Source organism: Zootoca vivipara, chromosome 10 (assembly GCF_963506605.1).
Source record: "Zootoca vivipara chromosome 10, rZooViv1.1, whole genome shotgun sequence".
Classification (NCBI taxonomy): Eukaryota; Metazoa; Chordata; class Lepidosauria; order Squamata; family Lacertidae; genus Zootoca; species Zootoca vivipara.
Window position 1 is genome coordinate 68219555 of NC_083285.1, and position 21967 is coordinate 68241521.

Here is a 21967-nt window from a genome sequence, read left to right on the forward strand (position 1 = left end):
TCAATCCAGGTACGTCACAGGGAACCTGACACACTGCCAAAAACGTTTGAAAGACTCATTTGGATTTTACAATATTTTATTTGTATTTTTGAGATTACAGAGTCCTTATTGCTGATCTAATACAATCACTCAGACATTAATATTTAAAACATCCTTTTTTGAAAATATTATAATCTCATAAGTTTTTTTTTAACTTCCTTATTGGAGAATTATGACATGATTTTTATTTTCCTGGTTTCAGATATTCGGATCGCAATCCATCGTTTTTCCTTATGACGCATTTTGTTTTGCTGGTGTCTCCTACCTGTCTTTTTAAATAGTCTTTGAAATGTTACATTAGAAAATAAAACATTTATTACACTTGTTTAAAATTTAGAGATGATCACAGACGTATGGCGATTCCAGACTGATTAGGAAATGCTGAGCAAGCGAAAAAGCTTACAGACAAATAAAAAATAAAATAAAAATAAGCAGGAAACAGAGGAAGATTTTTTTTAATTTTTTTTCAAAAAGAAATCCAGAGGAGATAAAACTCTTTCCGTGGGACATTTTTGTTTGTTCCCTCCCGCCATTCTCTACATCAAAGATAAAAATGATTAACGCAAACAAATTCACAAATGAGGACAGCACCATCACACACTCTAGCTAGTGACAGACCCTGAACAGGTGACCCCCCCTTCCCCCCCTCCCACTGCACTCACCCCTTTCAAGTTGCACACCTTTAGGGTCCCATAGGCAGAACGGTTGCCTCTTGCCTGGAGAAGTGGGAGGGTATATCACGCCCGGCAGCCGAGATCCTGGGTGGGTGAGAGGGGCTTGGACCGACCCTAGGAGCACCGGTCTGCCTTACGACTGGAGCCATATCTCTTGTAGCGGGTTCAACGCTGCTCCATCTAAAGAGGACAAGACAGGCCTTGCCCGACTAAGTCAAGGATCTGGGCCTTTGGGGGGGGGGCAGCAAACAAAGGTGGCCGTGCGCTTCGTGATATTCCAAAGTCCATGTGGAGGAGCATTCAAATCGAGAGTCACAAGTCAGGTGGAGGACGGCGGTGCATTCCCACAGGCATTCCCTCCACTGCAGGGCACAGAATTGGCCCTTCCACCATTTTCTATGCAGAAGTGAATGCAGCCCCCAGCATGAGATTGGGGCCCGAATCCTGAATCTTTCCCAACTTCCTTGCCACATGGCTGCCCTCCCCCAATTGCTCCCCAAGTGTCCTGGGGGTCTGGGCAGTTCCTCCTCAAGGACTCAGGCACCACACAAACCGGACAGATGAAGTCAAGCAGGTGCAAACTATACTCACGAGAAGCAAAAAATGTGTTCTGTTTTGTTTTTTAAAAAGTTAAGAATGAAACCAGTTTGTATTACAAGCAACAAAACTGCCCAACGGCCCCTTCCTATATATCACTGGTATTACAAAACGCACAATCAGATTTTTAAGAGCTGGTGAAGAATCGCAGAGTCAGACTCTTCACAATAGCCATGCCCTCCAGAAACATCACAGCCAGACTAACCTTTGAAGGAAAATATGAAGGATGTACAGAGATTGGGCAAATTTCCACACAAAGCCAGACAGGCACCCACACAACTAGTCCTTGCAACTCTCTGCACCCCATTTTCTCTTTTCTCCTCCTCCTCCTCCCCACTAGCAAAAGCTTAAGTCTTAAATTAACAAAAGCTTTGCTCCTTGCCCTGCCCCACCGTCTCCTGACTCCACCAGAAGACTCTTCCTTTTTCCATTTCCAAGCTATCTCCTGCTAGGAAATTTGCTGTGCTGTTGCTCTGACGCACTCAGGTAGCAGATCAAATGCACAAGCAAAGTTCTTTCAGCAAAAGATAAGAAACCCCTGAATCCAGGTCTTTCGTGATCCTATCCGAAGGTGGGATTCATTCCCTCTTTCCTGGTGAAATGAATAAAATGTATTCGAATGGGTATCGGCCCCTGGCTGCAACTGTGCCAATGCGGAGTGTTAATAATCGTAGAAAAAGAAAAAAATCTATGGCTGGCAGTGCCAGAATAATACCAGCATGGAGAGACACAAAAGGAAAAACAACTGCAAGAGGAATATTGGTCTGGATGCAGCCTGAGGTTGTCTTGCCTGCGCCTGAGGACACCAGAAGTGCCTGGATTACCCCAAAGCCAGCATCCTGTTTCCAGCAGATGCCCCAGTAAAGAAGCTCCCAGGCAGGACCTGAGAGCAACTGTGCTCTTTTCATAGGATACTGTGAAGCCTGGGGCAGCCCAATGGAAAGGCAAAATCAGTTTGGGTGGGGTTTCCCTTTAGCGCAGAATCGGGACACAACAGGAACGACCCAGCAGGAGAATCCCCGCACAAGGCGCTTTCAAAATGGATCGCGGGAGACGTGCAAGACCAAGGCAGCTCAAGGCTCATCCATTTCAAAGTGCCTCGCCCAGGAAATGTTCCCACTGGCTCAGGCCCAGCATCATTGACAAATTCAACCATGATCGGAGAGCATCGCTGGTTCACTTCACGTTACCAGAACCCTGCAAACAACTGGAAAGCAGATTTGAGTTTGCGCAAATGAATGCCCAGGTCACATTTGCAGGATGTTGACGGCAGCGCCTGTTCAAAAAGCAACAGCTGCCCAACCGGGGCGGGGGGGGGGCGGGGGAGAGACTTGGACATTTCCTAAAACCAAACACAGGTGGGTCTCAAAGTCTATTCTCAGCAAGGACTACAATCCCTTGGCACAGAGAGGAGGATCGTGGGACGAGAAGGGTTCTCGCTAGCAGGCCTGCCAGCGTTGTGCTGCCCTGTTCCGCACTGGCCGACACAAGTTGCTTGGCTGCTTATCGTCAGGCTGAGCATGTAATGCCCCAACAAGTCCTGCAAGAATGAAGCTTTGGTAGGCATAGGGAGGGAGGGAGCTCATCGCGACTTGCATATAAAACCTGCAAGGCTATTGCAGAAGCACAACAATGATCTTATGCAAAAAAGGGTGCCTGCTCCACAGACCCCAGCAAGGTAGGTGTGGGGGGGGGGCAGCATTTGCCTGGCCTGCTCTCCAAAAGCTGCCGCCCCTCCCCTTTGCACAAGCAGCTAAATTCAGAACAAGGTTTCCCCCCGCAATGAGGTTGCAAGTGTCTTAGCAGCATGTGGAGTGGACTTGCGAGGCTTCCACATTAAAGCAGCAGGGGGAAGCTCCTAATCAGCCACTTTCCCAACTGCCATGGCTTAAAAACACGAGAGAGAGAGAGAGAGAGAGAGAGAGAGAGAAGCTAAGGAAACCCAGAGTGATGGCTCCTGGCTCTCTCACGCCCATCCAACTTTGGCTGCTCTCTGCCAACCCCCTTTGTTAATTTGTACACTGGATTAGACATAACAGTGATAACAAGATTGCTTGAAGCTGACATAATCTGCGGTAAAATTCACTTGGCCAGACAATCTCTCTCCTTCCCCAGCCCCCAACGACAGCTTTCCACTCCCCACCCCCCAAAAAACACCCCCCAAAGTCCATCATCTCACAGTCCCATGGCAGTTTAAAAAACACCATTGGCAGAGGCCGCATTTACAGTATTCTAGTTTAATAAATAAATAACCTAACACACTGTGTACTACGGCAGCAAGCCTGGTTCTATGTTCAGAAGCTTGTACTGGTTTGTCCTGTACGGTAGCCGAGAGAGGTCTTGAGGTTCTTGCTCCTCCCCTTCCTTCCAGCTACAGCCACAGGAAATTAATACCTGTTTGTTAAAAAAATCAGAAAACAATTGGGTGAACCCCAAAGCATTCACTTTCTCTTTCCTTCAAGAGATGGTGGTGGGGTGGGGGGTTGAGGAGAAAGGGCTGCTGTGCAATGCTCTTATAATTTGCTCTCCAAACATCTGAGCTCTTTCCTCATCTCCTAATTTCCGCTGCACGCTAAATCAGAACGAACACTTTCGGATGAGTTTTGCCCTGTAGGTAAGTGAATGCATTTCATTCAATTAAACTGTGCTAGTAAAGCAATTGCAAGTTCTTGGGAGCAGGAAGTTACAGTGAAGCCAATCAAGCTCCAATTACTGTACATTCCTCTTGGGACACAGGGTTCTATCCTCACCCCAAACAAGGCGACGATTCTAGAAGCTACTGAATTGTTGTATCTAGCAGAACCAAGGGTGCAATAAATGAGGGACTCAGCTGCCTTTACCGTTAAACTAGGCCTTTGCAGCTGGGGGGGGGGGGTTCCATTGCTCGCCGGACCTAGTTGTGTTTCATAGAATCATAGAATCGTAGAGTTGGAAGAGACCACAAGGGCCATCCAGTCCAACACCATCAAAGCATTATTGACATATGGCTGCCAAGCCTCTGCTTAAAGACCTCCAAAGAAGGAGACTCCACCACACTCCTTGGTAGCAAATTCCACTGCCGAACAGCTCTGTCAAGAAGTTCTTTCTAATGTTTAGGTGGAATCTTCTTTCTTGTAGTTTGAATCCATTGCTCCGTGTCCGCTTCTCTGGAGCAGCAGAAAACAACCTTTCTCCCTCCTCTATATGACATCCTTTTCCTTCATGCTTCTAAGTAACTGCAAACTGTATAATCTTTAACTGTAGACGGAGTCCATAATCTTCAGCCGAAACGCCTGCCATAACTGGGGATCTGGTACGTGGTCCCACTGACATGAGCTGGAGAAATATAAAGGCCTCATTGTGCCTTTATGGTCTCCTCACTACCGTGTTTCTCCTAAAATAAGACGTGCCTCTAAAATAAGCCATGGCACGATCTTTTACAAGCAAAAAAATATAAGACATCCCCCGAAAATAAGACGTCTTGGGGGGTACCTACCAGACCCAGCAGGAGCCGGCAAATGCAGCAGCGCGCGCCGCGCCCCAGCCCAGCGGGAGCCCCAGCACAGCGACGCACCGAGCTCCGGCTGAACGGGCCCCAGGACCCGGCAGCGGGCAGCGCGCGAAGCCGCAGCAGCCGGCAGGAGCCAGCAGCAGCCCCAGCCGCGCCGCGCCGCACCGCGTCAAGCCCAGGGACCCAGCAGTGGGTTCAGCGGGCGGCGCGCGAAGCCGCAACAGCCGGCAGGATCCGGCAGCAGCCCCAGACGCGCCGCGCCGCACCGCGTCAAGCCCAGGGACCCAGCAGTGGGCTCAGCGGGCGGCGCAAGAAAGCCCCGTACCATACTTACCGGTAACAATGCTGTACCATGCTTAATAAAAAATAAGACATCCCCCGAAAATAAGCCGTGATGTGTTTTTTTTATAGGAAAAATAAATATAAGACGTGTCTTATTTTAGGAGAAACACGGTATCTGCCCTACAGCCCAACAGGCACAGATTCTGAAACAACCCCCAGATCTCCAGCATATACGACATTACATATATTGGGGGGGGGGAGAGGTTTCCTGATTTTAATTTTATTTTAACAAGAGGGGAGTACCTGTAGTAGTTTGGTTTGAAAGGCCCGTGTTTATTTAGACCCAAGTATTTCGCTTGCTCATCCGAAAGCTCCGTCAGGTGTGCGTCGAATGTTGGGAGATGAAGACTTGCCACATACTCATCTGAAAAGGGAAAAGCAGCCCCGGTAAGTCAGGTGTGGCAGCTGCAGGAAGCCCCCAAACGTACCACAATGCAAGTGGGTGGGATGGAAACAGGAAGTTCAGCAGCAAAACAAACAAACAAACCCAAAACACTCAGGACTGCCTTGGCAGTTACTAGCCATAATGAGAAAAGCAACCAAGAGAAAACAGACCCCCCTCATTCCTGGATGGCTGGGATGATGGATATGGAAATATTCTGAAGACAGGATCGGTTGAGAGGCCAAGGCTGGGATTTTTTAGATGCCAGAAATGATAGAGGAGCTGAAAGGCCACAGGCTCCCCTATCCCTGACCCAATACCTTTGGTCAATTGGGCTTATCCTCTGCTCTTATACAAATCATTTCTTCAGAGACTGCAGACTTCCTCCCCCAGCCTCATCTCAAAGACTCTTGCCCCCCCCCAAGACCCGGCCAGTGGAGGCAGAGTCAGTCAGAGGGGCTGAGGTTTGTGGCCTTGCTGCAATGAGATCCTGAAGCTGAGCCGTAGGTGGCACTGACTGCCGTCAGCTGTGCCCTTGGCCCTGGCTCCCCCCCAGCCAGAGTGGGGGGGGGGGAAACCCAGCCAGATGGGTGGGGTATAAATAAATCATCATAATCATCATCATCATCGGACTGTGTGGCCAGTTCATTTCTCCAAAGGCTACCAGCCTCCAGCTTCCTTTTGAGGACAGCGAGGTGATCTCTATTGCTGCTTCCTCAGCAGACTGGTGACCTAGGGACCCAGGTGGCACTGTGGGTTAAACCACTGAGCCTAGGGCTTGCTGATCAGAAGGTCGGCGGTTCGAATCCCTGTGACGGGGTGAGCTCCCGTTGCTTGGTCCCAGCTCCTGCCAACCTAGCAGTTCGAAAGCATATCAAAATGCAAGTAGATAAATAGGAACCGCTATAGCGGGAAGGTAAACGGCGTTTCCATGTGCTGCTCTGGTTTGCCAGAAGCGGCTTTGTCATGCTGGCCACATGACCTGGAAGCTATACACCGGCTGCCTCGGCCAATAATGTGAGATGAGCGCGCAACCCCAGAGTCGGTCACGACTGGACCTAATGGTCAGGGGTCCCTTTATCTTTACCTTTACAGGAGACTTGGGGATGCAGCAGCAGCAGCAGCAGCAGGGAACGAGTCCCGATGTTAACCTGTCTCATGCAGGAAGCAGGAGGGCACCTTGGGGTGGGGGTGGGGTGTGATGGCTGAAGCTTACCCATTTTTTTAGGCAGCAGGTAGACGTCCTGCTTGTAGCGTCCTTCCGGGGCGTTGTAGAGCTCTATCAAGGCCAGAGCCTGGCAAACAAATGAAAAAAGGGACCGGTTAAGCTGGATCTCTAGCCACAGAATGGCTGCTCAAGGCAACCGGAACACCTAGTGGCGAAGAACTAGAAGGGACCAGAAACACCACCAGCCCAGGATTCTATTCCTTGGCAGCTCACCAGCACCAAACTGTTTCCATTCCCGATCCCTCACTGCACAGGAGCCAACTCTTAGGGGCCAAGGTCCCTTCGTCCCCCAGTAATATATATGAGGGGGTTGGGCCCCCCAAAGGTTGACGAGCACTGGCATGAAAATGCTGTGTGCATGTGCTGTGTCTTGTGATCAAGTATGAGGGGTGGGGCTTACCTGCCCCCTCCATTTTTTATTCAAATTAGCACCCCTGCTTCCCATAAGATGAATACTGAAGGACAGGGGTCAGGGGAAGAAGCCGCTTCAATGGCTTCAAACAAAGCAAGCCAAATCACAGGTTAAAATCAGCAAGGACGGGCCAGTGCTAAAAGGAGCAGCGGTTCTGACTGCAGGTGAGTGAGGCACCCCTTGCTCGCTCCAGACACAGCTATCAGGTAAACACACTGAATACGAAAGGAATCCAACCTCTGATTTCTCACCCCGAGGAGTTTTGCTGGGTCACAGGTCTGCTCCACTCAGTATCATCTTGAACTGCGGGAGTCCTTGAAAGCCCAGTGCAAGAGCACAGGGTGGGTGGGGGCAGAGCGTAGATATTTCAAAATGCAGGGGGTGTGGAACAGCAATAATCCTTTGTCTATGATGAGTCACAACTGAGAAATGGCAACAGAACTCCTGAAATACCGTTTGAAGGGAGTTCTTCTAAGACGTAGCACTGTATATTCACTTAAACATTCTTAAAGTATCAATGACTCAGGGGCGTAGCCAGGATGAAAATCGGGGGGGCAAGGGGCGGGCCAAGGGCGGGGCCAAGGGGCGGGGGAGGGGCCACAGCGGGGCAAGGAAAGCTTCCTTTTCCCTTGCCAGCTTTCCCCCCTCCCCCTCCGCGATCGGCAGGGGTGAGGGGGAGCCAGGATCAGCCCGATTTCGGGCTGCTCCGACTCCCTCCTCCCCCTCCGCGATCGGCAGGGGTGAGGGGGAGCCAGGATCAGCCCGATTTCGGGCTGCTCCGACTCCCTCCTCCCCCTCCGTGATAGGCAGAGGCGAGGGGGAGCCAGGATCAGCCTGAAATCGGGCTGCTCCGATCCCCTCCTCCCCCTCTGCAATCGCCGGGGCAGGTGGAGGGAAAGCCCCAGAGCCGCACAAAGCGGTTGCCTGGCTTTTCCTCCGCCCGCCCCACAGCCAGCCAGGGAGACGGCACCGGGCGGGCAGCGGGGCAGGCTGGCCAGCGGCCCTGCTTCTAGGGGGGGCAATTGCCCCCTCCTGCCCCCCCTGCCTACGCCCATGCAAATGACTTCCCTTCTTCTCTTTCATTTTGCATACTGTAAATCCCTGCATATTTTACATAAGCCAAACCATTCGGTATTCCATTATGTGTGAATTCATTTTTTTGCTGCTGAAGGTGTGAGGCAGGGGTGGGGAAACCTGGGGTCCTTCAGAGGTTGTGGGGCTCAAACTCCCATCACCCGTGATCTCTGGCCATGCTTGCTACAAGAGTCCATGGGTAGGCAAATTAAGGCCCGGGGTTCGGATCCGGCCCAATCGCCTTCTAAATCCAGCCTGCGGACGGTCTGGGAATCAGCGTGTTTTCAATGTGTGCTTTTATTTAAAATGCACCTCTGGGTTATTTGTGGGGCATGGGAATTAGTTCATTCCCCCCCCCCAAAAAAAAATATAGTCCGCCCCCCCCAGCAAGGTCTGAGGGACAGTGGACCGGCCCCCTGCTGAAAAAGTTTGCTGACCCCTGTATGAGACCCTCATGCAAGGAACCCTCAGTGTCCTCCCCCCCTTTAACTGCAAGAGTTGAGGGGTGCAAAACACAAAGCTGTTGTTTGGGCTGCCTTTCTGGGTGCCAAACACACACACACTGAGAAGAGCACCTGACCTCCTTCAGGGAAAATCCCTCAGCATCACCATTATGAAAAAGAACGGAAATAAACGGCCTCTTGGCTGATCCAGTATGTTAGTTTGTTGAAGACTGCCCTGCGAATCCCACTCACCTGGGTAGTCGCTGTTATTGACAGCACAAAGGTTGGGACTGTGGAGCAGCTCAGGTTCAGCAAGCGCCCCTGAAAGACAAAAGCCCATCATTCCTGCACCCAGCGCTGGCTTCTACAAGGGCTGGTTGATCCTGACCTGCAGGGGCTGCCGGCAATTCAGCTCCACCGCCAAACAGCAACAGGAGGAAGCAGCAGGAGCCTGCCTTTGACTCAGCAAGGCTGTGAGCTCTTGGGAGAAGCTTCTAAAGGGTCAGCACTGGGAGCCCCTTCCCCCAGAAGTGCACTAGAGCCCCTCCTGGCCAATATGAAGGAGGAGCTCATCTTCTGAACCCCAACTGTACACACAGGGAGCTCCCAGCACTTGCCCAGCTTTGTAATAGGACACCCAGCCTTCACCAGCACAGTGCCCTCCAGATGTTTAGGACTGCAAGACTTGCAGTCCAAAACATCTGGTGGGCCCAAAGCTATTCCACCCTGTTTGGAAGGCCCTCCTGGGTTCCACAGCGGCTCCCTTACCTCTGCCAACAGCACTATCCTCTTCCCGTCAGGCCAAATCACATGGTCTACCTGAGACCTCACCCGCTCCCATGTCAGCTCCGGGGTACGCAAGCTTGCCTGGAAGACAACATCCGAGAAGTCTGAAGTAGAAAAGGCCTTCGGAGTCAGCAGAAATGGTCATTGCACAAATTCTCACTGCACGGTGTAACTTCTTGTCGGCTGAGTGAGATCTAAGGTCTGCTGGGGGTGGGCTCTGCAGGGCAACACACGCCTTACACTTCGACGGCCCTGATTCACCAATTCAGCACTGCCAGAGGCAGGAAGTAAGAACTGCTTTGCTGAATCAGACCACGGATTTGTCCAGCGCAGCCTCCCCCTTCTTCACCTTTAAAGCAACTGCTACATCTTGTGGCAACAGATCCCATAAAAGTGTCAGTGAAAAACCACCTTCAGCCTGCCTGTCTTGAAACTCCTGGCACTGAGCTTCATGGGATGACCTGGGTCGTTCTAACATTGTGAGGGGATAGAAAAAAGTCCTGGAATTTCTCCATCCCGTACTTAGTCTGCAAGTCTCTGTTATTACCCCTTCTTAATCACCTATGCTCTAGACTAGAGAATCCAAATGATTTTACATAAATGAATTGTGACTCACTATTGAATAATGTTGTGCTCAGTGTCATGAATTGTTAGGAGCCGACTATTGTGCTGATTACTGAAATTACTCTGAAGTTGTTTTCTTCATCTTCATCATCATTATTTATTTATTAATTAACTAAGCCAATTGTTATGTCTTTATAAAACCCCAATTGTTATGTCTTTATAAAACCCCAATTGTTATGTCACACTGATATCCACTGTGAATCCACTCTGGAGTGCAGAAATGGCAGAAAATGGGTATATAATGTGTATATACTTGACTTATAATGGGTATATACTTGACTTTCTTGGGGGGGGAGAGGCAGTGGGGGGGAAAAACAGCCCAGAAAAAGGGCATCCCACCCCTACTTTTCTGCAACATTTCTGAATGCAAGCCACCAGCGCAGGCCAGTCCCCCGCCAGCAGTGAGATCAGAATGATGGAGAAAGCGCCTCGAGCGCCTCAGTGGGTGTGTCTGGGGCAACAATATTTTGGGAAGAGCCCATTAGAAAACCAAACCAAACCATGATTCCAGGCTTTGCAGTGGGCTGCAGTTACTTGGTGTGGTGAAATGCTGTAAGGGCAAGTGAGGCAGGAAAATGTCGCCTACAATCCTGTCCCCTAAATTAGAGAGGTGCATGGGCGTATCCTGACTCTGAAAAGGACAATGACAAAACCAGGAGCATTGTCAGAGGAAGCCTACTTGTCAGAGGGCTCAGATTACCCAGCTCCTCCGCTGACGCTGACACTGACACACAGAGAGGCCTGGGCTGAAGGAACACCAGTGTTTAGCAGCTGTTTACTGCAGGGGTTGCTTAGCAGCTAAATACAAGCTAGCATGCCAGCATATGTCCTGACAGATGAGTGAGTGAGCTCCACTGCTTTATCTCCCTTGCCACCACCACCCCCAAAAAAAACTTGGACAAGGCTGGTGTTTGCTTGGTTCCAAAAGAACAAATGTCAGCCCTCCCTATTGTGCTGTTTTGGTAAGCCAGGGGGGGGGGAGCTGTTCCGCACTCCCATCTGCCCCTACTGGTGAGAGGATGGGTCGAAAAAGCACTCGATGAGGGTGCTTTCACAAAGAGCATTCTGAACGACCCACTTTGCTGGTTTAAAGGTTGATGTTTACTTTTTATTACAGCAGCCTCCGCCAACCTTGTGCCCTCCAGAGGCTGCTGGGGTCCAGCTCCTACCAGCCCCAGTCAATTGTCAGGGGTGGTGGGAATTTTGGAGAGGGCACCAGCTTGGGGAAGACTAACTAATAATGTCTGTCCAGGCCCAGGGTACAAGTCCGCACACAGCCATGAAACTCCCTAGGTGACTATTGGGCAGTCCCTCTCTCTCAGCCTAACCTACTTCACAGCATTGCCAAGAGGAAGGGGGGGGGAAACCTGGGACTCTGAGCTCCTTGGACAGAATGAAAATGTAATAAAACCAAGCATAAAGTTCTGTCCATTATTAAGCCAACCCATGTGTTTTTCTAGTTCAGAAGATGACATGCCCTCAAGGAGGATAACCCACACACAAGTGTTTCTTTGGAGCAGAAAAACAGGTATCTAGAAGTATCTACTGGTAGGATGGCAAACTTTCAGGCTTCACAGAGCTCTATTGCCTATAGAGAAGCTGTTCTAGCACTCCCCTGAATCTGGATCCAGCTCTGCTAGCAAAGACCCAGAACCCTCTTCCGTGTCCCATAATGCACTGCATTGCAGGTAGAGCAGGAAAGACCATCCCTAAAGTCCTTCACTAAAGACTGGAAAAAAAGCAAAGAAAAGCCCAGCTCTTACCACGTCAATTTCAGTGTTGGAATGCCCCATGTTACAAACAATGCAACTGTTCTTCATTCTGTCAAGATGTTCTCTGATCACTACATTTTTGTTACCTACAAACACACACAAGGAAACAAGATTTACAGCATGGAGTGCTTCCTCTAAACCCCGACCCGGCTTCCCAAGAACAACCAGCACACACCAGGAACGTCTTGCTGCACAAACCCTGGTTGGAATGGAAGGAGCTGGGCCCAGCCCACCCTTCTGGGACACGGCCGGCTATGGATTTCCTTCTGCCGAAGGGGGTCGCGCTACCATTTCCGCAACGAAGCCCCACTGCAAAGCAAGCGTACCTGTGCAAGTGATAACAATGTCGACTTGCCGAATCACTTCGTTGAGTTTCACAAGACGGAAGCCATCCATGCTGTGAGAAATAAGCAGAGAGAGACCCCTAAAACCGAAGCCCAGCAGAAAACACCCCTACCTGAAAACCACCCTGTGGAACAGCCTCCCATCAGATGTCAAAGAGATAAACAACTATCTGATGTTTAGAAGACATCTGAAGGCAGCCCTTTTTAGGGAAGTTTTCAATGTGTGACATTTTAATGTATTTTTAGTTGTTGTTGGAAGCCGCCCAGAGTGGCTGGGGACACCCAGCCAGATGAGTGGGGTACAAATTTTTTATTATTATTATTATTATTATTATTATTATTAATTATTATTATTATTATTATTCCCTCGTGGGCAGCCTTCTGAGAAGTCCTGTTCCAGCGGTGGGCTGGGCTTTGCAAGAGGAAGTGGGCGGAGCAACTGACGTGACTCTTGATATGCAGCAGGCTGCATGCAGCCAGGGGCTTCTATGCCAGCCCCACACCTCTCCATCTTCCACCCAGGGAAGGAAGAGGCACAGTTACAGTTCAAGAGCACGTTCCAGCCAGGCAAAAGCGCTTAAGGAGGATGTGGAGCAGGGCCTGCAGGAGGTGTGGCCTGTGAGGGGGGGGGGTGCAGCCTGGTCAGCACCAACAAGGGCCACATAACTAGAGGCCTGGAAGCTCGCAGTCCAACCTGGGTGGGGTCTGAGATTCCCAATCCCTGTGGCTAGGAGGATCAACCAAGTTAACAAGGCGGCCTTGCCAAAACAAAACAAAAACAAAAACCACCGCACTCTGACAGCAGCTGTGTCTAGGTCCAATGCAGCAGGTGATTTTCTTAACAAAATGACATTTCCCTCTGCATTTTATAGAGGACCCTGGCTGGTTGTGATTGCTGCCCTGTTTGGTTCCGTGTGCGCTCACTCCGGAAAATATTTAGAAGATGTCCTGCGTTGATGTTGAGCACCCCAGCACCACCCAGGTTAGGGGTGGTGGGGAAGAGAGTGACAATTCCCTTTAGAGCAGGGGTAGGCAACCTAAGGCCCGGGGGCCGGATGTGGCCCAATTGCCTTCTAAATCCGGCCTGCGGATGGTCCAGGAATCAGCGTGTTTTTACATGAGTAGAATGTGTGCTTTTATTTAAAATGCATCTCTGCGTTATTTGTTGAGCACAGGAATTCCTTCATCTCCCCCCCCCCAAAAAAAATAGTCCGGCCCCCCACATGGTCTGAGGGATGGTGGACCGGCTCACAGCTGAAAAAGGTTGCCGACCCCTGCTTTGGAGCAGCAGTGGTGAACCTATGGTATGCGTGCCACGCTTGGCACACAGAGCCCCCACTGCTGGCACCCGCGCCATCAGCCCATCTGTACTGTTCCCCCACCCCATTTGTTCTCCCACCCCCCACCCCACCCCACACTACAGCTTGCCTCTGCTGCTGAAACCTGGAACATCCCCCCCCCCCGCCGTGTTAGGCGATTGGTCTGTTTTCCAATTTGCTGTGTCAGTGGCTGTTTCTGATTGGGCGTAACAGCATTCGTTTTTTAACCCTTATTGTATTGATTTTTTTCCGGCACTTTGGCAGATGCTGCGTGTTATTTCCAGCGAAGGTATTATTGATCATTTATTTCTGTTCTCTTCCCCTCCCCCCCAAAAAAGCTCAGCAGCTTTGGGGCATCCCCCCCAAAAAAGCAAAGCAACTTTTGCTACCCCCCAGCAGCAGCTCCCCCCTTCCCCAAAAAAAAAAGCTCAACAACTCTGGGCACTTTGTGATAAATAACTGGGGTTTTGGTTTGCAGTTTGGGCACTCGGTCTCTAAAAGGTTCGCCACCACTGCTTTAGAGTTACAAACTCCTTCAAAAACTGGAAACTTTGGGTGTCTCCTATCAGCTTCGCTCTGATCTGCGTGGCTCTCTTAACTCCTCCCCGCTGCCCCGCCCTTCCAAAGTCGGCTGCTGATGCATGGATAGCAATAGGAAGGGCCAGCGGGATTCAGTAAAGCAAGGGATAGAATCCCGTGCCAAGCCCACACCACAGGCTGACTGAAGACCCTGCTCACATTCCTTTGCAGCTTCAGCTCTTACCAGGCTTGCAGGGCACAAATGGGGTCAATCTCTGTCACGTACACAATGGAGCCCATGGCCTTCAGTGCAGCACAGCAGCCCTTGCCCACCTGCAGCAGGAGAGCAGAACGTCAGGAAAGAGGCACAGAGGACTCAACGCTGCAAGAGCTGGGGGGGAAGCAACAATGCAGCACTACATTTCTGAGTCCTGTGGCAGGAGACGCCCAAGGGAGGAGGGTCGGAAGATGTACTTTCAGCGCAATTAACCCAACAGCACCAAGCATTTTTGGGTGGGGAGCTTAAGCAAATGGTAACTAGACACTAGGCCCAAGTGGGCATCCGCATGCAACGGCGGAGAAATGCTTCTGTCCAAAAAGAGAGGAATGCCCAGGAGTGTCTAGGTACAATAAAAGCATGTCCAGTTATATACAAGAACCCAAGCAAGCAAGATGTTTTCCTGTAGGATAAAGGTAAAGGTAAAGGGACCCCTGGCTGTTAAGTCCAGTCGCGGACGACTCTGGAGTTGCGGCGCTCATCTCACTTTACTGGCAAGGGAGCCGGCGTTTGTCCGAGTCATGTGGCCAGATAAAGTTCCCCAATTTGAATAGTTCTTTCCTGTAGGATAGGTACCGCAAGAACTATTCAAATTGGGGTATTTTATCTCACACAGGACCCTGGACGGCCCAAGAGGAAAAATGGTTCCACAACCCTGCAGCGTAGCAAGAGTGGCTTTCAAGGGAAATTTCTGCATGGGGAATGCAGGAAAGGGATGCCCCTTGGAAGCTGCATATTCCGTGAACATGAAGTCAATGGACATGCAGATGCTGCAATTTACATGTAGGTGGTGCAAAAACAAACAAACAAACAAACAAACATGGACATGTGAAATCGTCTTTTTCCTCCTGGGATTACAAAAGGTTCCTGTGCAGACATGCCAGTTCAGTGAGTGTGCCATTGCTCCCCCGTAATCAGTTCTACCGTGTTTCTCATATTATATGGCTTATTTTCAAGGGATGTCTTATTTTTTAATAAAGTGCACGCGGGCGCTGTTTGCCGGGCTTGTCAAGCCCAGCAAGGAGCGCCCGCCGATCTTCGGTGACAGGCGGGGGTGGGGGGAGAGCAGAGAACGATCTCCGCTTCCCCCCCACCCCCGCCTGTCACACAGCACAGGTTCGAAGATCGGAGGGCGCTGTTTGCTGGGCTTGTCAAGCCCAGCAAACAGCGCCCGCCGATCTTCGGTGACAGGCGGGGGTGGGGGGAGAGCGGAGAATGATCTCCGCTTCCCCCCCACCCCCGCCTGTCACACAGCACAGGTCCGAAGATCGGAGGGCGCTGTTTGCCGGGCTTGTCAAGCCCAGCAAGGAGCGCCCGCCGATCTTCGGTGACAGGCGGGGGTGGGGGGAGAGCAGAGAACGATCTCCGCTTCCCCCCACCCCCGCCTGTCACACAGCACAGGTCCGAAGATCGGAGGGCGCTGTTTGCCGGGCTTGTCAAGCCCAGCAAACAGCGCCCGCCGATCTTCGGTGACAGGCGGGGGTGGGGGGAGAGCGGAGAACGATCTCCGCTTCCCCCCCACCCCCACCCGTCACACAGCACAGGGCCGAAGATTGGTGGGCGCTGTTTGCCGGGCTTGTCAAGCCCAGCAAGGAGCGCCCGCCGATCTTCGGTGACAGGCAGGGGTGGGGGGAGAGCGGAGAACGATCTCCGCTTTCCCCCCCACCCCGCCCGCCACACAGCACAGGGCCGAAGATCGGCGGGCGCTGTTTGCCGGGCTTGTCAAGCCCAGCAAACAACGCCCGCCGATCTTCGGTGACAGGCGGGGGTGGGGGGAGAGCGGAGAACGATCTCCGCTTCCCCCCCCCCGCCTGTCACACAGCACAGGTCCGAAGATCGGAGGGCGCTGTTTGCCGGGCTTGTCAAGCCCAGCAAACAGCGCCCGCCGATCTTCGGTGACAGGCAGGGGTGGGGGGAGAGCGGAGAACGATCTCCGCTTTCCCCCCCACCCCGCCCGCCACACAGCACAGGGCCGAAGATCGGCGGGCGCTGTTTGCCGGGCTTGTCAAGCCCAGCAAGGAGCGCCCGCCGATCTTTGGTGACAGGCGGGGGTGGGGGGAGAGCGGAGAACAATCTCCGCTTCCCCCCTACCCCCGCCTGTCACACAGCACAGGTCCGAAGATCGGAGGGCGCTGTTTGCCGGGCTTGTCAAGCCCAGCAAACAGCGCCCGCCGATCTTCGGTGACAGGCAGGGGTGGGGGGAGAGCGGAGAACGATCTCCGCTTTTCCCCCCACCCCACCCGTCACACAGCACAGGGCCGAAGATCGGCGGGCGCTGTTTGCCGGGCTTGTCAAGCCCAGCAAACAGCGCCCGCCGATCTTCGGTGACAGGCAGGGGTGGGGGGAGAGCGGAGAACGATCTCCGCTTTTCCCCCCACCCCACCCGTCACACAGCACAGGGCCGAAGATCGGCGGGCGCTGTTTGCCGGGCTTGTCAAGCCCAGCAAGGAGCGCCCGCCGATCTTTGGTGACAGGCGGGGGTGGGGGGAGAGCGGAGAACGATCTCCGCTTCCCCACCCCCACCCCCGCCTGTCACACAGCACAGGGCCGAAGATCGGCGGGCGCTGTTTCCCGGGCTTGTCAAGCCCAGCAAGGAGCGCCCGCCGATCTTCGGCTCTGTCCCCCGATGCGCTACGGCTCGGGGAAGCAGGCAGGGAGCTCCTGCTGGGTCCCGCGGCTTCGCCTCTCGCTCGGTCGGGGCTTTGCGATAGTGCTTATTTTCGGGGTATGTCTGATTTTTAACCAACCCTTTGAAATCCTGTCATGGCTTATTTTTGGGGGATGCCTTAAAATATGAGAAACACGGTATCCAGTAACAGCTGATCAGTTAGCGTTTCCGCCTCCTGTGTTATCTCACTTCCCATCCACCCCAGAGAGAATGCAAAGGTGTTTGGCTGACCTGAGGACCCTTGTCTGTGCAACGCAAGATGGAGACATGCAGCCACCTTGTGCTCTCACGAGATCGGAGGCCACCACTAAGCCAACCTGGCGCTTGCTCTGCAGGTGCCTCAAAATGCACACAGGCCACAGTTCTGCGCCCTAACACCAACATCCCATATGAAGAAAAGCGAATGAAGTCCTTAACAACTTAAATAAAGAAGAAAAACAGAGGTGGCACTAGTGCTATGGGACGCACTTCCTGAAATATGAAAGGCTTCATCTGTATTGGCATTCCGCCGGCTTTTAAAGATGCACCTGTTTATGCAAGTAGTCCCTTGATCTCTCAACCTGTGTCATCCATTACTATGTTGTTGCAATGGGGTTGTTTTATTGCATGCTTTAATTGTGCATGTTTATATTTTAATGCTTGCCGATCAGAAGGTCGGCGGTTTGAATCCCCGCGACGGGGTGAGCTCCCATTGCTTGGTCCCTGCTCCTGCCAACCTAGCAGTTTGAAAGCACATCAAAGTGCAAGTAGATAAATAGGTACTGCTCTGGCGGGAAGGTAAACGGCGTTTCTGTGCGCTGCTCTGGTTCGCCAAAAGCTGCTTAGTCATGGTGGCCACATGACCTGGAAGCTGTACGCTGGCTCCCTCGGCCAGTAAAGCGAGATGAGCGCCGCAACCCCAGAATCATCTGTGACTGGACCTAACAGTCAGGGGTCCCTTTACCTTTAATTGGTTTCTATTCTTGCAAACTGTTTAGAAGCCTATTTTGGCATCAAGCGGCATATAAAACAACAACACCATAGGGGTTTAAAAAATGCTTCTGAGAAATACAAGGACTCTAGTACATCTCCGGTGGAAGGGAGCCCCAGAATTCTGGGTTCAGCCACTCAGAATGCCTGTCAGCATGGAGACACTCTCTCCAGGAAGGCCCTTCATTCATCTTGAAAGAGATTAAAAAAGGACTAAGGAAAGAAAGCAACTTCCATGACAGCTTTCTGTATCACACAGTGTCATGTAAAAAGCCACAGGAAGCCTGCAGGAAGAACCCACAAGATAACCTGACACCCTACCTGGATGGAGTGTAAAAATAATGCAGAGTGCAAGGCTTGTCTTGACATTGGGCTAAAACTGTTGTGTGCTGCAAGTTTCCAGGGGTCCAATAGGAGGTTGGGGGTGGGAAGAGGGAGATCAATACAGTACCAAGTCCAAGGCACGAATGCTTCCCGAAGTCCTTTCACAAACCATTATCTAGAGATGCCCTTAAATATCCAGAGGGAAGTCTTAAGAGAAATTGTCCCTGGAACTGGAGAAGGACCTTTGAAGCCTCCCACAGCCTCCACCTAGAGCACAAGCATAGCTTGCTCCAAGGGGGAAACATTCAAGTCTTACCTCTCCGTAGCCACAGACTACGACTTGCTTTCCTCCAAACATCATATCGGTTGTCCTTTTAAGGCTGAGGAAAAACGAGAGGGTTGCAAAGTGAATCTTGAGAAATTCTGTATGTACGGGATTTCGGGCTCAAAGGGACAGCGATTTTGGATTTGTGAATAATGGCCCTTGTGTGTACTGCTCAACAGCGATGCAATATCAGTGAGATGCACTAGGAGCTATACAAATTACAGAGAAGTACTGCTCTTGCCAAGGGAACCTGCAACGTATGGACCACATGTGTAGGCTATTGCAATCATGTGCGAAGACACTTTGTACACATGCGAAGAAGCTGCACCACAGCCTTTGGGAGCCTTGGATGCATAATCCCTGTACATTATCTACACATGGGGATTCCTGAAAATTCTTACACAGAAATCCTATTTCACGGGTATTTTGTAACCTGCAAAGTGATCCTGTGGTTTGAAAAGGAAGTCAGCAGCAGGGGGGAAATTGGAAATTATCAATGATTGGCAGGGAGCGGGGTGGAGGAGAGTCAATCGGTGATAAAGGTAACAGCAAGCAAAACAGTAAATGCCAGACTGCCTCTTGCAAAGCAGCTAAATGTGGAGACTCAACGTAACTGCAGATCTTTGGTATCTAAGCATTTCAGCAGCAACCAACTGCCTTTAGGAAGAATTTAATCCCTTCCTATTCCTTTAATGCTGCTTTTTCTTTAGTTTATAATTCTTTGCTTCTGCGTGTCCCTTTCAAGCCTCCAAACGGATGCCCTTAGATGCTGAGAATCGCTGGCCCTTGCGATATCCCAGCTTTTGCTGGGGGCTCTGTTGGGAAGCACAAAACAGCGGTTTCCAGGTGAAGGAAGCCATGCTGTACTGCACATGGAAACACTCCCTCTTAGCATATCTCCTTCCCTACTTGGCATCTCTGCAACTGTGCCCTACATTGTAGTCTATTTTTAGCAGATAAGTAAAATAGGTTAGCGGTGTAGGGAGTGTGGAACTTCAATTTTCCACTGAATATAGACGGCAGTCTCCAGGGATTGGACTGCAGTTCTGCTCCTGTTTCTCGTGGCCCATTTTACAAGGCCCAAGCTAGCTGCCGAGTTGATTTAAATATTTCAACTGCTTCCACATGATTCTGCCAAGCAGCAGAAACAGAGCGAGCCGATGATCATTTCCTCTACTGGTATCAAATTTGCATGAAAGTATATTAGTAGAATTAGGAAGCAGCAATTTGCCTGCATTTCAACAAATGGAGAAGCAAATAGGTGAATTGGGGGCCGGGGCTTTAACAGCAACTTCTTTCCCCAGCATGTCCACTATAGCCTTGTTCTCGCTGAGGGAGGTCAACCTGTGCCCAGGGGGTATCACTTCAGTGAGCCAGGGTGGGGGGCGGTTCACGTGACTGAATGCCAGAAAAACCCAATTCACCACACAGGGAAAACTAGCACAGGGAGAAAGCCAGAATAGAACCCTTCTCCCTCACATGCTGATTTTCCATGTGCAGGGAGCTGTTTTGTTCAGTCATGTGCTCTCCCACCTGGCACTCTGAAATGGTAAAATCTATGGCAAAGGCGACCATCCCCAGTGAGAGTCAGGTCCACCCATGTCTTGCAGTGAACATCAATGTTGCCAGCAGGGAGAGATGTGTTCAAACAGACTGGGGTATGCACTGAGAAACCGCAGCTGGCTGCAAATCCTCCTCAAACACTGAGACGGCCGTGCCTGTTGTGCACAATGCAAAGCAGCTCTGAAGCAGAGAGACAGGCCTAAAGAAGGCAGATAGGATTCATAGCCAGTCACAGGGCCACACTGACTCACCCTGGCGTAGGGGCATCGACTCCCTGGGCCTCTAAGCCCATGTCAAGCAGGATTGTAGGGGAGCCCAAAAGACACCCTAAATCCCACCTCCCTTTTGTATGCATCTGATCATGCAAGAGCTTCTTTGCTACGGACACCTAATGCCCCTGGGAAATGAAAATATGAGTTTGGGGGAACAATGCTAAATGTAGCTCATGGGATGAATTGACTAGTGTTCCTTTAGCAAGAGGAAGAGAACAGGAAAACAAGCCTTTGTTTCATGGGGGGGGGAGGATAACAACCCCCCCACACACTTTTCTTCTCGTAGTTACCAACTTGGATGAACATAGCAGAGATGGAAAAGAACACGCTGGGTCGAGCTGTCTTGTAATGAAAGCTTCAACCCACCAGGCTACGGAATGAGAACTGCAATTACCACGTCAGCAACATCCTGCTCTTAATTCCCTCTTAGTCTTCTGGGTTTAGGAGCTAGCGGCCAGCTTATTCCTGAAGCTACTGAGGAGTTTGGTCGCTCTGTGACATTTAGGGCAGGAAAGCTCCGTCATGTGATGCCCGCTCCTTTGCCATTCTCCCACAGTGAAGCATTCTTGGGAATATGCCCCTAATGTGATGGGATTTGTATCAAACATCGAGAGAGGCCTTTAAAAAAAACAAAAAACCAATGCACTATACCTGGAATAAACAAACCCAAACTGCACCAGTCCCCTGGCAAGACTATGTGGTTTGGATACACGGAAATCACGTTCACTGGAAAGCTTCAGCATAGGAGAATGGGGAGTTACCACCCCAAGCTTTTTTTCCTGCCATAAAAGCGAGATGCTTTATCTATTATTAAAAAAAATTATACTGCTGTTCACAAACAGTACCACAGCAACCCTACATATCTACAATAAAAGCCATGTAAACATTTAAAACCAGAGATTAACTACTGCAGAAGTATATTTTCTTAATGGCCTGTGTGAGCTCTGTGGCAACTATTTTGGCCGGTTGGGCATAGTTACACCTTTGCAGTTGCTTCTCTGCAGACCCTCGTGAGAAGACCTCATTCTCCTCTCTGTGTTCCTTTAAACAGCAAGATACGTACCCATCTAAAATGGATTCCCGGCAGCAATAGAGGTTGTCAAACTTCTGCTTGGTGACAGAGTCGTTGACATTCATAGCTGGGACGCACAGCTTGCCTGCCTTTGATAGCTGGTACAATCTAGGGTGAGAGGGGAGGGAAAAGAATGAAAGGATAAAAGCCAAGGTTTCCTCCAATTTCCCTGGATGCTCTCCTGCCTTCTCTTGACCTACACAATTGCCTGACCAACACCGGGTGCTCCTAGTTAGGGAGCTGGGTATGTTTAGCCTGGAGAAGAGAAGGTTAAGGGGTAATATGATAGCCATGTTCAAATATATGAAAGGATGTCATATGGAGGAGGGAGAAAGATTGTTTTCTGCTGCTCCAGAGAAGCGGACACGGAGCAATGGATTCAAACTTCAAGAAAGAAGATTCCACCTAAACATTAGGAAGAACTTCCTGACAGTAAGAGCTGTTCGGCAGTG

General features: G+C 50.9%; 1 protein-coding gene across 4 annotated transcripts in view; it reads right to left on the reverse strand.

The window, feature by feature from the left end:
- Positions 1 to 58: 58 nt before the first annotated feature.
- AHCYL2 (adenosylhomocysteinase like 2) overlaps positions 59 to 21967 on the reverse strand; it is a 113738-nt gene continuing 91829 nt past the window's right edge. For all 4 annotated transcript variants that reach the window (XM_060279255.1, XM_060279258.1, XM_060279256.1 and 1 more), the window contains exons 8-17: positions 21507 to 21623; positions 18600 to 18663; positions 14290 to 14378; positions 12190 to 12260; positions 11855 to 11949; positions 9450 to 9548; positions 8934 to 9002; positions 6741 to 6819; positions 5386 to 5506; positions 59 to 3704 (exon numbers count right to left, since the gene is read on the reverse strand). In XM_060279255.1, the coding sequence (XP_060135238.1) occupies positions 3698 to 3704; positions 5386 to 5506; positions 6741 to 6819; positions 8934 to 9002; positions 9450 to 9548; positions 11855 to 11949; positions 12190 to 12260; positions 14290 to 14378; positions 18600 to 18663; positions 21507 to 21623 (811 nt within the window). In that variant the 3' untranslated portion in view covers positions 59 to 3697. The remainder of the gene's footprint in view (positions 3705 to 5385; positions 5507 to 6740; positions 6820 to 8933; positions 9003 to 9449; positions 9549 to 11854; positions 11950 to 12189; positions 12261 to 14289; positions 14379 to 18599; positions 18664 to 21506; positions 21624 to 21967) is intronic.